This window comes from Panulirus ornatus, chromosome 4 (genome assembly GCF_036320965.1).
Source record: "Panulirus ornatus isolate Po-2019 chromosome 4, ASM3632096v1, whole genome shotgun sequence".
Lineage (NCBI taxonomy): Eukaryota > Metazoa > Arthropoda > Malacostraca > Decapoda > Palinuridae > Panulirus > Panulirus ornatus.
In genome coordinates, this window is record NC_092227.1 from 59,395,961 (window position 1) to 59,411,118 (window position 15,158).

General features: G+C 43.0%; 1 protein-coding gene across 1 annotated transcript in view; it reads right to left on the reverse strand.

The window, feature by feature from the left end:
• Window positions 1–7,232: 7,232 nt before the first annotated feature.
• The window catches only part of LOC139766462 (uncharacterized), a 9,221-nt gene continuing 1,295 nt past the window's right edge, over window positions 7,233–15,158 (reverse strand). Inside the window, exon 2 of the mRNA XM_071695150.1 lies at window positions 7,233–8,388. Within this exon, the coding sequence (XP_071551251.1) occupies window positions 7,810–8,388 (579 nt within the window). The 3' untranslated portion in view covers window positions 7,233–7,809. The remainder of the gene's footprint in view (window positions 8,389–15,158) is intronic.

Here is a 15,158-nt window from a genome sequence, read left to right on the forward strand (position 1 = left end):
CTATGTGTATCGGGAAGTTGATACATTGTAGGTAATACAGGACAGTTTTTTTTAAAAGCCGCAGTGGTTAAAGTCCCCTGTCACAATTTTGCAAGCATCCGGTGAGTTATTCTCCGTTATACAAATAACGTCATGTAACACACTTCTGGCTAAGTCCACATTATCACCAGGTGGAGTATATGTTACGGTCACAAAATTCTTACAGAGTCTTCTTGGTAAATAATACCGTAAATAATACCGTAGAATTTATGCACCAGTTTTCATCAACACACACACACACCCACCCACCCACACACCCACACACACACACACACACACACACACACACACACACACTCCCAGCCACTTACCTTGCTGCTTCAGTTTGCCACCCCATACTAGCTAATAACCATGGATCTGATACGCACCGAGTCTTTATTCTCTTGAAGCCACTTCTTCATTAAACAGATACCCGACGCCTCCATATGCACGTCATTCCACTTACACTCATCTGATAATGCATCAGTCTTGTTCCTTAACGTACGTTATGTTTCCGCACACCATCTAAGGCAGTGGTAATCGCGCACTCCGCCATCTACATCTACTCCGGGTTCCTCTTCGCCGGCTCCTTCTTCCCACTGGTTCGTTTCACTGCTTCATGCAGCTCTCTTAGGCTAACACACCAACTGGCACTGTCAGCAAGAGCCATTGATTCGTTTCGGCTGTACCTGAGCCGGCCATATTGATTGTTTACATGCAGGCCACTACCCAGGTCTCCGCCCAGATTGAGGAACAACACCGAAAGCAGAAATAAACAGCACCTGTAGCAGTGCTCGAACCCGGTTCCTTAGCAGCATCTTCTTTAGGTTTTCATGTAACTTGCGTGCAGCGAAGTTGACTTAGTAGGCCGTGATTTCTAGCAAAGTTTCGTAGAAAACAGGAGATAAAATGTGCTGGTCGCCAACTTGAGAAGCGTCCTCAATCAATGAGAGTAATAATGATAATAACAATAATTAACATTTACGGATTTCGTGGTAATACAAGCATCCCAGGGGCTGACCATCTGGACAGAGTACTGTTTCAACCCCTGGCGTGCATACGTCATTCAATAATTTCCCATTAATTATCATTATCATAACACAAACACCCGTAGTGATTCTAGTTGGTGCCCACGATTGTTCACGGCTGCGCACTTCTAAAGTCCCACGCGGGGCAGAGGCTGACGGCCACCACACCTGTTCAGTCACTCTTCCATTCGAGACTGGTCGGTGAGTAGGCATCTGCTGCAGCCCTGAGCAGCCTGTAAATGAACATAACTGATGATGATGGTGTGATCGCCCCGTATGATGAAAGCAACTGATATTATCCAAACGGATTTCTCAGAAAGCAGACAACAAAATCCTGCACCTAAAGATTACCAACAGAAGTTAATGTCACAGAGTATGGATCAAGGATCCCCAACTACTGTATCGGGGTTAGCACGCAGCCTCGAACTGGTCTTGTGCAGCGGGCGGGCCTACTCTTGCCGAACAAAGCCATTATTCACTTTTAGCTGCAACTTTTATAAATGTTCCTGGGAGATGGGAACTGTCAGCAACTGATTACGGGGAATGTACGATGTTATTTTGGGATCAGTTCAACTCGATACCAACTTTTTATTCGGTGTGATGATAATAAGGAATTGGATCCTAATGCTGGTACTGATTACCCCTGTTTAGTTTTGAAATCTTGCATTATCTGTTTAGTGCATGCAAAACTACTTGTGGACTTGATGGGTTATGCAACGTCTCTGTCACCATAGGTAATGATAAGACATGGGTCGAGGGTCAAGGGGAACTGGAGGAGGGAATGATCAACAGGGAGAGAGCTGATGTATTACATCGTAGCGAACGTTACCATCGTAGGCTAGGCTGCAACACAAGCTGAGATCACCCTGAATATATGGTACTTTCTGATCTCTTATTTTTCCCTCTGACTCATCCCGTCGCTTCCTACGTGACTCGTTCAATTCTCTCAGTGCTCTACAAATGTGAAAAAGGGGCTTGCGGTTGAACTTATGAGTCAGCTGTGTTATATTTTACAACTCACTGACTTATCGTAGTCGTATTGGTCATTAATGCTATCACAGAATAAACTCAAAAAGTAAATGCTTTGAGCTGGGTTTCGCAAGGATATTGAGCCTACAATTTTAATCATGAATAATTGGTCGATTAAAAAAGATTTCATAAATGTGACAAGGAAAATATTCCTAAAACAGATATCAAGAAAACGTTTTCCTACTATATGGTTCGATGATTGAATTCAATTAAGTAAATTTTTTTTTCTTCAAAATTTACGGTCTCGGTGGAATAAAAGTCCAAGTTTGTTTCTTGCGCTCAGCAGTTGGTTATTGAGAGTGTATGTTGCTGCAGTACGTCACCTCACTTATACCTTAACTCTAGTAAAGGAAAATGGAATCCCATTATCTATATGAGCCGAGTCGATAATTCTTTGTCTTGGGAAAAAGGTAATGAAATGTGGAAATAGGCCCATATTCCAGTGACCTCTTCACTTACAAAAAGTCTGAAATACTTTTTCTCACAAATTTGTTGAAGTTTTCATTATACAGACTTATCTAATTGCGTATCATAGTGTTAGCCTGTGAGTACTGGCAAAAGAAAAAAAGATCTTTTAAGGCCGCTTCAAAAAAAATCAACACCACAAGCCTCGGCTACGAAGAAGCGAGAAACAAAAGCATCATGTGTCCAGTCATAAGTGGACCAAATAGTTTTCCGTCTCTCGTAATTTGTCTGATATGCCATGAACATCCCTAATTCTAAGCAGCACCGTGTTAAGTGTCACTAAGATTCCCGTAATAAAAGCTACTCATTTTTATTGTGGAAAAGTACGAACATGCGAGATCTATTCACTTTTTAAAGGTTCTGCGTGTGTGTGTGTGTGTGTCTGCAGCAAAATGTCTTTCAAAAGCAGGATGAAGACAACTTGTCAGCTGTGCTGTGCTGAGGCTAGAGATATATATATGTTGCCGAGAATGGAACACTTGGTAACTGACAGGAACGAGTTGATGATGGAGATGTGATCTGACCCGTTATCTTGCGTCAGGTGTTAGCTTATGTGCTTCTGCGACCACCAGGCGCGTTGAAGACACGGGGAAGTAAGCTGTATAAATCACTGATTAAGAAAGCAAAGATATTATTTGAATATCTCCCGGACGAGTGCAACAGAAAAAGACACCTTGCCAACCGTTGATCGTCACGAGGGGATGGCAAGTCGTGCGCACTGCAGAGGTCAGGGAAGAAGGTTTGTTCCTGAAGGTTTGTGAATCTATAAATAAAAACTTGGACTAGAATCAAGGGAAAAAAGATACTTCAGATACAAGAGAGAGAGAGAGAGAGAGAGAGAGAGAGAGAGAGAGAGAGAGAGAGAGAGAGAGAGAGAGAGAGAGAGAGAGTTAAACTAGTGTAGGTGGAAGAATTAATAAAAGATACTTGAAATTGAATGCTACACTTCTCATACAATATCACCGCGACATCCACAAACAGCCTTTGTAAAACGTAAGGAAGTAGAATGATTATCGTCGTATCGAGGATGAATTTCCTCAGTCTGAATCACGGTCTGTTTCTGAACATCTTGTCTGGGATGGATGGAAATTACGGGGCTGAAGTCGAGTTACTCAGTAACATTGACAAGATGATACTCATGTCATGAGAAGTCGTCATGAAACTGATGTCTTTCTTACTGCATGAGGAGGAGGTCAGGAAACATCTGATTCTGAACGGATTTGAGATTTGGCTTTCTCAAGGGTTGCAAAGAAAGCATTTGAACATGTTGAATCTAAGCTTAGAAAGTAAGGGGAAAGCGATGTCTGACGTGTTTGCTGAGGTGAAAACTTTAGAGAGAAACATATATAATTTTTATGAAGCAGGTCAGCGAAAGTAATTTTTCTACACTTGTCTTTAAAAGATCTCGCGTTCGACGAGGACAGATTCACAATACCGTGTGTAAAGGCTCACTGAAGCACTGAACCTACTGCAGAGGAATATAGGCAAGAAAAAAAATTATGTCAGTGATAAAAGTGGATAGAAAACATGAATATCTCAGAATCCAGTGAAAGGTTTTAAATGGAAGTTATTGATGTCACCTACTAACACACTCAGGGACGTTTACAAGGAAGTCTAATACTTGAAACAACTTTCATTCAGTCCGACCTGACATATATGTGAATGTGTAAAGTTTCCTTCACGTATATGGCAGCACACACACACAAGTGAACAGAAACTTCCAGGAGGACAATTATGAATTTAAAGTTTCTATCATTATTTACGGGTGAACCTTGTGATTACATTCACGCTCTCTCTCTAACATATTATAACTCCCATGACCACACAAACTACGTACTTAATATAAAGCGTGTTTTACATTTTTGTTTTTCAACTGCATTTTCCCGTGATTATATTTTCGTTACATGATATTACCTTCATCTTTCTTTCCATAGTATGAAGCCTCATCATACTTTCATATTTAGGTAACAAATTTGAAATGATTTGTGAATATCTTTTCATAGCACAATAAATACATCTTTCATCTGCAAGTCAAGGTCCTCTACCCAGGATATTTCAACGTTCACCATAGGGAATGGTTGAATTTCTCTCATGCAAGTGATTGGTGTGTGTGTGTGTGTGTGTGTGTGTGAAACCCTCACGTTCTCCATTCACAGTGGAGCAAAATACTAGCCACCCGACCCATATTCTTGCCTGCTGTGTCCACTCTCCAAATATTCTGGGTCTGTTTGTTACCTCCAGTTCTTTGCGCTCTAGTTCTAGTAGCTTCACAATCTCGCTCACCATTGGTTCATCTGACCATCTGAAGGTTCTGTAATTCCAAACCTTGACTCGATGTACGTACTTGGTATTACAGTATCATCAACACTTATCTTGGAAACCCCACATTACGGGAAGAGCTAAGTCTGCGTCTAAGAAACTGGACATCTTGTGTAGATGTTAAAATTTCTTTTCGTCCAAAAAGTTGATCCGTTTATACGAAGGATTGATCCGTCCTTATGTGGAGTACTGCTCTCACATCTGGGATGGTACTAGCTCTTCATCCCTACTTGACAGCGTTGAGTCGAAAGCAGTTCGACTTAGGAACGCTACCAGGCTAACTTCAGAACTTGACCCACTTACCCAACGCCACAATGTTGGTTCACTTTCGCATCATCTATGGGTATCACTTTGTTTTTTGCTCCCGAGAACTGGTCTCGTGTGTGCCCCCACCACTAGCTACACCATACAAGACTCGGCAAGCTGCTGCGTCACATGATTACTGTGTGGTCGTTGGCAACTCAAGGGTGAGCCTTTTAATGACTGTTTCGTTCCCTACACCTCGAAGCTTTGGACCTCTCTGCCTTTTCATGGCTTTCTCAATAACTATGGCCTGGCACTTATCAAAAGACAGATTTTTAACTTTTACCAAAATTCGTAGATACTTTACCTTGTTTCTTTCTTCTTCCTTTCGTTGATCTCTTTACATTTCAAGTAAGGTCTGGCCTTGGTGTGGAATTTTGTCCATGATTGGAGTCTCCAACGAAAAAGCAAACAACATTTCGGGTAAGAAGCCCACCATATTTGGTTCCATCCATTTTTCACTTACGTCAGCAACCATGTTTATTCGGCTCTCCGTTTCAAGGAGCGACCATCATCACACACTTGGCCATTCAGTGTTGCCCACTGATACAGAATAGTTAGTGACCCTTATTGTGCATGACATAGTACTTCCGTGATCAGAAAGATAATTGATTCGTCTTGAATGAGCGTAGTACCTATCGGTCAAGCCTCAGAATGGTTAGACGTAACAATTGGTGTGCCACAAGGATCAGTCTTGGACCGGTTCTGTTCCTGGTCACATCAGTTTATCATAATTCATAGATGGCGCTTTACTAGGAGATAGGTTACGTCTGATGCTGAACTTCCAAAATTGCTAGCTGACATAGACTGATTGAGAGGGCTTATAAACAGCAAATGAATTCCAATATCATCAGTAAGTGAGTCTTACATATCGGGTAATAAAGACGAGGAGATCTGTAGTATCAATTTTGTTGTTACAAAACGTATATGAGGAAAACAATTTTGGTGTAATGGTCTCCGCAGACATAAAACCTAGTAAGCCTTGCGTAGAAGCAGTAAAAAAGGCGATCAAAGGTCTGGGATTTACAGGTAGTTTTCGATATTAGGTCCAAAAACTTAACCCGCATACTTTACAGGTCAGTAAGTTGGTTACCCTACTTGAGAAAACCACAGACAGATTAGGGTATTGGGGGCCTGGCGACCAAGATGATTCCTAGTTCGAGAAACAGTTCCTATGAGAGTCGTCTACAAGACCTAACTGTTAAGCTCTTTGTTACAGGCAGTCAGAATGGTCATTGTTATTCAGCAGTCGTGTCTAAACAGGTATTTAGACTGATTTTATTCGTAGCAATGGCTACAAATTCATAGGTAAATGATTCACTTCGAACGAAATATGTTTTCTTCAACATGATTCCTTTTCTTTATTGATAATAGCAGCTGGAGACAGTACCATAGACACGTTTAAGAAATGTCCAACATTTAGCTTAAATTTCACGACTGACGATTTGCGTCTTCGTAGTTATATTTTCCCGGTATTTCTCCTCTGTTTCTGATATCTTCTCGCATCACAGACAACCTTGAAAGGACACAGTGATTTGGTAGTGTTTGTATTTTGTGTACTTATCGTTTTATGGTAAAATCATGTATTTAAAAGATGTAACTTTGTGTCGTAGCGTAATTCTTTCTCTGATATTTTCGAGATTATTAATAAGAAGAGATCACGGAAATCAGGAAGCAAGACCGTCCATTTTCAGGTCTTCTAGCAATCTAATGTTAACAATTCTGTGTTCTCTTAATAATCTATTTTTCATAATTCTTCTAAACCTTATGCGAAATCGGCACGAAAACTACTGTTCGTAGTTGTGAGTGTTTACCTCCAGCATATACATTGTGTTATGATGAATGATAACACATAAGATGGTACATATATGTTTATGTGTGTGTGTGTGTGTGTGTGTGTGTGTGTGTGTGTGTGTGTGTGTGTGTGTCTGGTATTGTAAGAAGAATTGATGACCCTGACGATTCCTTTTCTCTTCGGTTGTTTTACCAATCAAGGAATCACCAAGACAGGACATGAGAGCATCGGTGAGGTGAATAAAACTGGACAGAGAGAAATAAAAAAAAGCCAAGTTACAAACATGACTTTATTACCTAGATTTCATGGATACGTTCCTTTTTGTACAAAAAAACCAAACTGCTGAGAGGCTTTTTAATGAGACAATAGTCTCAGAACGCAAACAACAGTCGTCACAGTTATGGCACAACTCTGTGTTTGGTATGAAGTTTTCTAACGTTACAGACAGACACATGCAGAAAAGAGGGAAAGAGAAAGAGGAGAGAGTCCTTATCTACTTACGATTACTTACGGAAAGATTTTGCCAGAAGGCAGGGTAAGCGGGTATAGCTCACCGCAAGAAAATGTAGGGTTACGAAGAACGAGTCCGAGTTACGGGTTAGATGGAGAGATTGTATGTCTGTGGACTATGAAATCCAGCAGCCCACTTATATAAGGGTGTGGCAGAAGGATGCTATTAGTTCCAAAAGAGTGAAAACTGACTGCGCAACTGCGACTGACGCTTCCGATACCCATATGGATAATACCAGTAAAATACCTCCCTGGTCGGTGGCTTCCTGCCACTCACTACCTATCAGAGAGAGAGAGAGAGAGAGAGAGAGAGAGAGAGAGAGAGAGAGCGAGAGAGAGAGCTTAGTAGTTACCCGTTGTGTGCTGAACAACGTAGCTCACACCACCAGGAAGTGTAACATAAGAGGAGCTGGGAACGTTCTTCAGTACCGGTAGCCGGGTATTAGAAGCCACATTGGATGGTGAGGCATAGCTGGGTCCCTCGAGGCCACTAACTTCTGCGGGCGCGTCAGAGCTCCTCGGGAGGTCAGATCCTGTGCCGACAGTTTCCAGGAGCTCCCCCATAAAGGTGAAGACAGGAGGTAGGATCTTCTCTGCTACATTAAGTCTCTGCAACTCCTCTGGCGTGACGGCTCTACCCTCTGCTTTGGCTGAAGCCTCCATGATCTTGCGGGTCATGGGTAGGAAAGCCATGACAGCCCTCAACACGAAGTCAGGTTTAGGGTTTGCGGTACGACCTCGGTCGTCTGCCAGCTGCTGGAAGATGTCCGTAATTTCCGGGAGAATGTCGATTACGGCAGCGACCGTGTTTTCATAAGGGCCCAAGTCCGTGTTGCTCTGTGGGTGTAGCACACCTACAGCGCCGTAGGTCTGGGGCATGGCTGTGACGGTGCAAGAGCACAGTGCAGCGCTCATCAGGATCTGTGGGACAGAGAATGCAGAAGTGAATACATTTCTTAGACACTTACCGATCAGCAGTCAAGTCTATCTTCTCAGATAAACCTGGTAATGATTGAAAATCTTTATCTCTTTCGAGTCATTTTAGATGATACAGATGAATTATAGTGTTGGAGACTGAAATAAAGTATGTTGAGATGAATCACCCCAATACACTGATAACATAATTGTTGTACAGAATTACCTTTCGTACCAGTTATCTCTGTTAAAACATGAACATGTCAGAATCAATCGGGTTGTTGCAGATGATGTGTATATTTCCCTCGATATAAGCAAACTGATAACTAGAGTTCTTTTCCCGCAGAATTGCTGAGAATAGGCGTGTCCCGTCATGCAAACTACCTGTTCCCACAACAATGAATTGCCTGTATTGTTCTGTATTGTTCAGATTGTCTGTATTGTTCAGATCTGTAGTTCTCTCCTTTCTACGATATTGATTGTACTTGCAACGGTGTGAATCATACAATACCGTCAGGAACTGCTGGTGTGACTACAGTGGACGGCGCAATCTTTCATTCTTTTTTCTGGATCTCTACAAGCTTTTCCAGCGTTTTCATCGGTAATTTTCAGTGTTTCATATTATTTCTACCACGGGAGGGTGGCCTACGCAGACGACCGCACTTTTAACACACACACACACACACACACATTTGTTAACGTTAAGAACGGAAGTGAGATGGGGTCAGGTTATAACGAAGTGCCCTTGGTTGATGAATACTTGATTGTTTATCTTTCTGCCGTATATTCGGGCTTTGAGCATGACTGATGAACTTCACTATACTAAACTCTTAGTGACTCCTCAGATCTCATCTTTTCTAAAAACCGGATATATCATCGTCAATATGATTTGGCTCTACTAATCCATTGGACATATTGTGGTGTGACTTGTCTATGGCGATTCGAGGCGAGTCTTGTTGTAGATGCAATTGGCAAGTGAGATTACCCCGTGTGTCTTAATTTTACCGAGGGAAAGGTTCTTGCAGAACCTACGCACAGGATTTGGGGTTCTCATTTTTCTTGCACGAATAAAGGCTGGTATCTTTCGGGTGGGTTACTCTTGAGGATTCTGACGTGAGAGAGTGACCGACTTGGCGCGCTCCGTGGTGAAGAATGTCCCAGTCCGGTCGCAGATTAGACCCCCATCTCTCATGGATGGTGTGTGGCGAACGTTGCCACCCTCCTACAGTGTGATGTGGCTGGTGTTGTCTCCCGGGTACTGGCGAAAGTAGTCGATAGATATATACACGTGCGATTTGTCCGCTTGAGTTTGTGAAAAGCGTTTTGCTGATATGAGTATGGTAGACCTCAACCATCTTATTTTTTCTTCTTTTGTCAGTTGTCATGTTACAGTGTTACACCAATGGTAACCCTCAGACCGAAACGGACTCCATGTTCGTTTCCCAAAGATACTGAAACCAGAGGGAATGGAATGGTTTATGCCAACTTGACCTGATTCACTAAAGTTCATGTAACTCTAATGCTCTTCAATCCTCACGTAAAGCGATATGATCTATTCCATGTGTCCAGTACATATTAAAGATATGATAACTTTGCTGTAGTGTTGGAGGATTGATGTGTTGCTACCTACGGCCCTAGCCCCTCAGTTCGCGAGATGTGACGGGGACCTCACGGATCACTGGTTGGTTTGAGCTGTAAAACTTTTGTCTCCTCATGGTCCACTGGATAGCGGCGTACCGGCCAGCAGCGCGGTAGAACTGGGTTCGATTTCGTCTCTGATGAATCGTTATCCTATATTCCATGCGTCATATATATGTATATGTTACGACTAATGGTGAAAAAACTTATGGAGAAGGAATAAAGGCCATAGGAAATTACGTGAGGAAGTTTTAAGTTTATGGTGCGCTTGGAAGTCTTCTCAATGCTGTTGCGATCTCGTTTCTGAGTAGTACCTTTGAAAGAGCAAGGGTGGGAGTTTCTCAAGGATCTGTACTGATACCATCAATGTTTTTTTTATTGGAAGGGGCAGTAGGTGGGTGAGGGTGAGGTAGGGGATAACAGCGGCGTCGTTTGTGGAGAGGAACGATGCGAAAGCAGCGAGGTGACGGTACACTGAACTGTGTGGTCATGTAGAGGAATCTGAATGTTGAGTAGTTATGCCTCTTGTGTGCCTGAGGCGTTACCAGATTCTGCTTGCTTGTGGTCACGCAGCGATTGTAATGTTACTTTCGGCGAGGGTTATCTGATGACGAAATGGAGTGCACTCTCGTTGAGAAGCCTCTCGCTCTAAAGGAGTCTATCATTTCACTGCTACTAGAATTAGCTCAGCCTTGAAGGTACAGGAGCCTGCCCCTTCAGAGAAAGGAGGTCCTAGGGTTATATGATGATGGTGATAGATACACATATTGATGTCCCTAATCTCATATCCTGGGAGATATTATCGCTGTGGTAATGTTTTCATTCTTCATTATAGTTTACCGCCACAGATCTGGGTCAGCATCATGTACCATCCATTTTCTCATCACTGACTACAGACCATGTCCTACCTTAACTGTGGTAATGTTTTCATCCTTCATTATAGTTTACCGCCACAGATCTGGGTCAGCATCATGTACCATACATTTTTTTATCACTACCTACAGACCATATCTTACCTTAGCTGTCCTTTAATCACACGTACGTACTTTTAACTTTGACATCGGGAGTGTAAGACTCATTAACACACGCTTGCTTTTTTTTTACTCTTCCGTTCCTCAGCTTTCTCTAGTCAACGCACCGTCGAGCATTTACTTCTGACCAAACTGTGGTTCTTCTGCTATACACCTCCATACCTCCCATACCTTTCTACCAAATATCACCAACCTCCTGTCGTAGAAGCACCACTTCTTCTTAAAGACTTTAAAGGAGGAAATACTGTCCGTCCTCGGTATTATTCATGCATCAAAACATTCATTGTTAGATACATCAAATAAAACACGGTTGTTCGTACGTGTTTGCCCACGATGCGTGCGTCGCCCTCAGGAGAGCAGCCCGGCGTTCATGGTCCACTGCCGCCCCACCACCACAACCACCACCATCATTATCCATGACCCACGTACACAGTGAGAGGATATATCCTCAACACCGGAAGAAGAAGGTGTTAACGATTTTTCAGTTGGCTGACGTAGCTTGACGTTTACGGCCTTAATGATCCCAGAGGTTGAAGAGCATAAAGACCAAACAACCAACCAGCCGCCTCTACCTTCTCCCGCTAGGTAGCCTCGAGCAACCTCACCCCGACGCTCATTTCTACAGCGTGTACAGCAATTGAATTGGTCGACGGTCATCGGCACGACCACAATTTTGGATTCTTATTTTAATCTGTTCTCTCTTCTTAGATTTGTTTGTCCGACATTAGAAAATTCAGAGTAGACGACCGATAAACAAACAAACAAACAAACAAACAAACAACCCTCCAACCAAGCAAACAAACAAAAAACAGACAGGCATAGACTCACATATATACAACCAGATAGGTGAAAAATAAAATCTCATGAATACATGAATACATATTCACACACACACACACACACACACACACACACACACAGCATGGGACGGGAACCGCATGGTAGTCAGCCCACACCCAACCCTCCCCTTAGGGATGGTCGATAAATGGGTACCTGGATTAGGCTGTGATGTGTGTGTGTGTGTGTGTGTGTAGAGGTAAAAGTTATTAGACAGGGCAACACGAGTGTAAAGGTCTCTCCTCGCAACACACAAATAGTAATCACAACGAGTAGTGAACGTAAAACACAAATAGAAAATGATGAATATTATTATGTAAACCCAGATTCCTTTTACTGGGACTCCTCCAGTTTCGAGCATGCGATGTACCAGGGATCCGGGTAAGCTGGGATAACATGGGGCAGGAAGGACCTTAACGACACTGTTCTAATTATTATTTCGTCCACTGACGATGATCCCGCCTCGCCGCAGATGACCTTCTGTTCGCATTTACCACTTGCAGGAGTCTAGGATCTTTCTTTTCGTGGCCAGGTGCATAAGCATGAATAATCATCCATCTCTCGCCATCCACTTTCAGTTTTGCCCACATCAGTCTAGAATTTACTTACACTCTATCACACATTCCCACAACTCCTGCTTCAGGAGTAGTGCTACACTTTCCTTAGCTCTTGTCCTCTCACCAACACCTGACTTTACTCCTAAGACTTTCCCAAACCAATCTTCCCTTTTACCCTTGAGCTTCGTTTCACTCAGGGCCAGAACATCCAGGTTTCTTTCCTCAAACATACTACATATCTCTCCTCTCTTCTCATCACGTTCACATCCATCCCCTCACAGATACCCCAATCTGAGTGAGCCTTCGAGGAGGATGAGCATTCCCCGCTTGACTCCTCCTTTTTCAACTTTAGAATCTGAAATTTAATTTGGTTACGGATGGGGTGATGCGGGAGGTAAATGCAAGAGTTTTGGGGAGAGGGGCAAGTATGCAGTCTGTGGAGGATGAGAGGGCCTTGGAAGTGTCAGTTGTTGTTCGCAGATGATACAGTATTGGTGGCTGATTCGAAAACTGCAGAAGTTGGTGAATGAATTGGGTGTGTGTGTGAAAGGAGAGATTTGAGAATGAATGTGAATGAGAGCAAGGTTATTAAGTTCGGCAGTGTCGAGGAACAAGTTAGTTGGATGTAAGTTTGAATGGAGAAAAATTGGAGGAAGTGAATTGTTTTAAATATCTGGGAGTGGACTTAACAGCGTATGGAACCATGGAAGTGGAAGTGAATCTTAGGGAGGGGAAGGGCGCGAAGGTTCTGGAACGCTGAGAATGTGTGGAAAGAGAGAACGTAATCTTGGAGAGCAAAAATGGGCATGTTTGAAGGAATAGCAGTTCCGACAATATCATGTGGTTGCAAACGTGGGTTATAGATAGAGTTGTGCGGAGGCGGGTGGATGTGTTGGAAATGAAATGCTTGAAGACAATATGTGGTTTGAGGTTGTTTGATCGAGTGAGTAATGAAAGGTTGGGAGATATGGTTGAGCGGGCAGAAGAGGGTGTATTGAAATGGTTTGGACATATGGAGAGGATAGGTTGACAAAGAGGATATGTGTGTCAGAAGTGGAGGCAGCAAGGAGAAGCGGGAGACCAAATTGGAGGTGGAAGGATGAAGTGAAAAAGATTTTGAACGATCGGGACTTGAACACGCAGGAGGGTGAAAAACGTGCACTAATAGAGTGAATTAAAACGATTTTGTGTACTGGGGTGGACGTGCTGTCAGTGGACAGAACCAGGGCATGTGAATGGTAAACCATGGAAAAGTTTCTGGGCCTGGATCCACGTGGATAGGGAGCTGTGATTTCGGTGCATTACACATGACAGCTAGAGAATGGATGTGAGCGGATGTGGCCTTTCTCTGAATGTTTCCTGGTGCTCCCTCCCTGTCGCAGGGAGTGGCGATGCTGTTTCACTGTAGGGTGGGGTGGCGCTGGAAGTGGATAAAGGCGAGAGCGTGGATGGATCTTTCTTCGTCTGTTTCCTGGCGCTTCCTCGCTAACGCGGAAAACGACTATCAAGTACAATGAATAATAGATGAATAGATTATATATATATATATATATATATATATATATATATATATATATATATATATATATATATATATATATATATATATATTTTTTTTTTTTTTTTTTTTTTTTTTTTTTTGCCACTGTCTCCCGCGTTTGCGAGGTAGCGCAAGGAAACAGAGGAAAGAAATGGCCCAACCCACCCCCATACACATGTATATACATACGTCCACACACGCAAATATACATACCTACACAGCTTTCCGTGGTTTACCCCAGACGCTTCACATGCCCTGATTCAATCCACTGACAGCACGTGAACCCCGGTATTCCACATCGATCCAATTCACTCTATTCCTTGCCCTCCTTTCACCCTCCTGCATGTTCATGCCCCGATCACACAAAATCTTTTTCACTCCATCTTTCCACCTCCAATTTGGTCTCCCACTTCTCCTCGTTCCCTCCACCTCCGACACATATATCCTCTTGGTCAATCTTTCCTCACTCATTCTCTCCATGTGCCCAAACCATTTCAAAACACCCTCTTCTGCTCTCTCAACCACGCTCTTTTTATTTCCACACATCTCTCTTACCCTTACGATACTTACTCGATCAAACCACCTCACACCACACATTGTCCTCAAACATCTCATTTCCAGCACATCCATCCTCCTGCGCACAACTCTATCCATAGCCCACGCCTCGCAACCATACAACATTGTTGGAACCACTATTCCTTCAAACATACCCATTTTTGCTTTCCGAGATAATGTTCTCGACTTCCACACATTCTTCAAGGCTCCCAGAATTTTCGCCCCCTCCCCCACCCTATGATCCACTTCCGCTTCCATGGTTCCATCCGCTGCCAGATCCACTCCCAGATATCTAAAACACTTTACTTCCTCCAGTTTTTCTCTATTCAAACTCACCTCCCAATTGACTTGACCCTCAACCCTACTGTACCTAATAACCTTGCTCTTATTCACATTTACTCTTAACTTTCTTCTTTCACACACTTTACCAAACTCAGTCACCAGCTTCTGCAGTTTCTCACATGAATCAGCCACCAGCGCTGTATCATCAGCGAACAACAACTGACTCACTTCCCAAGCTCTCTCATCCCCAACAGACTTCATACTTGCCCCTCTTTCCAAAACTCTTGCATTCACCTCCCTAACAACCCCATCCATAAACAAATTAAACAACCATGG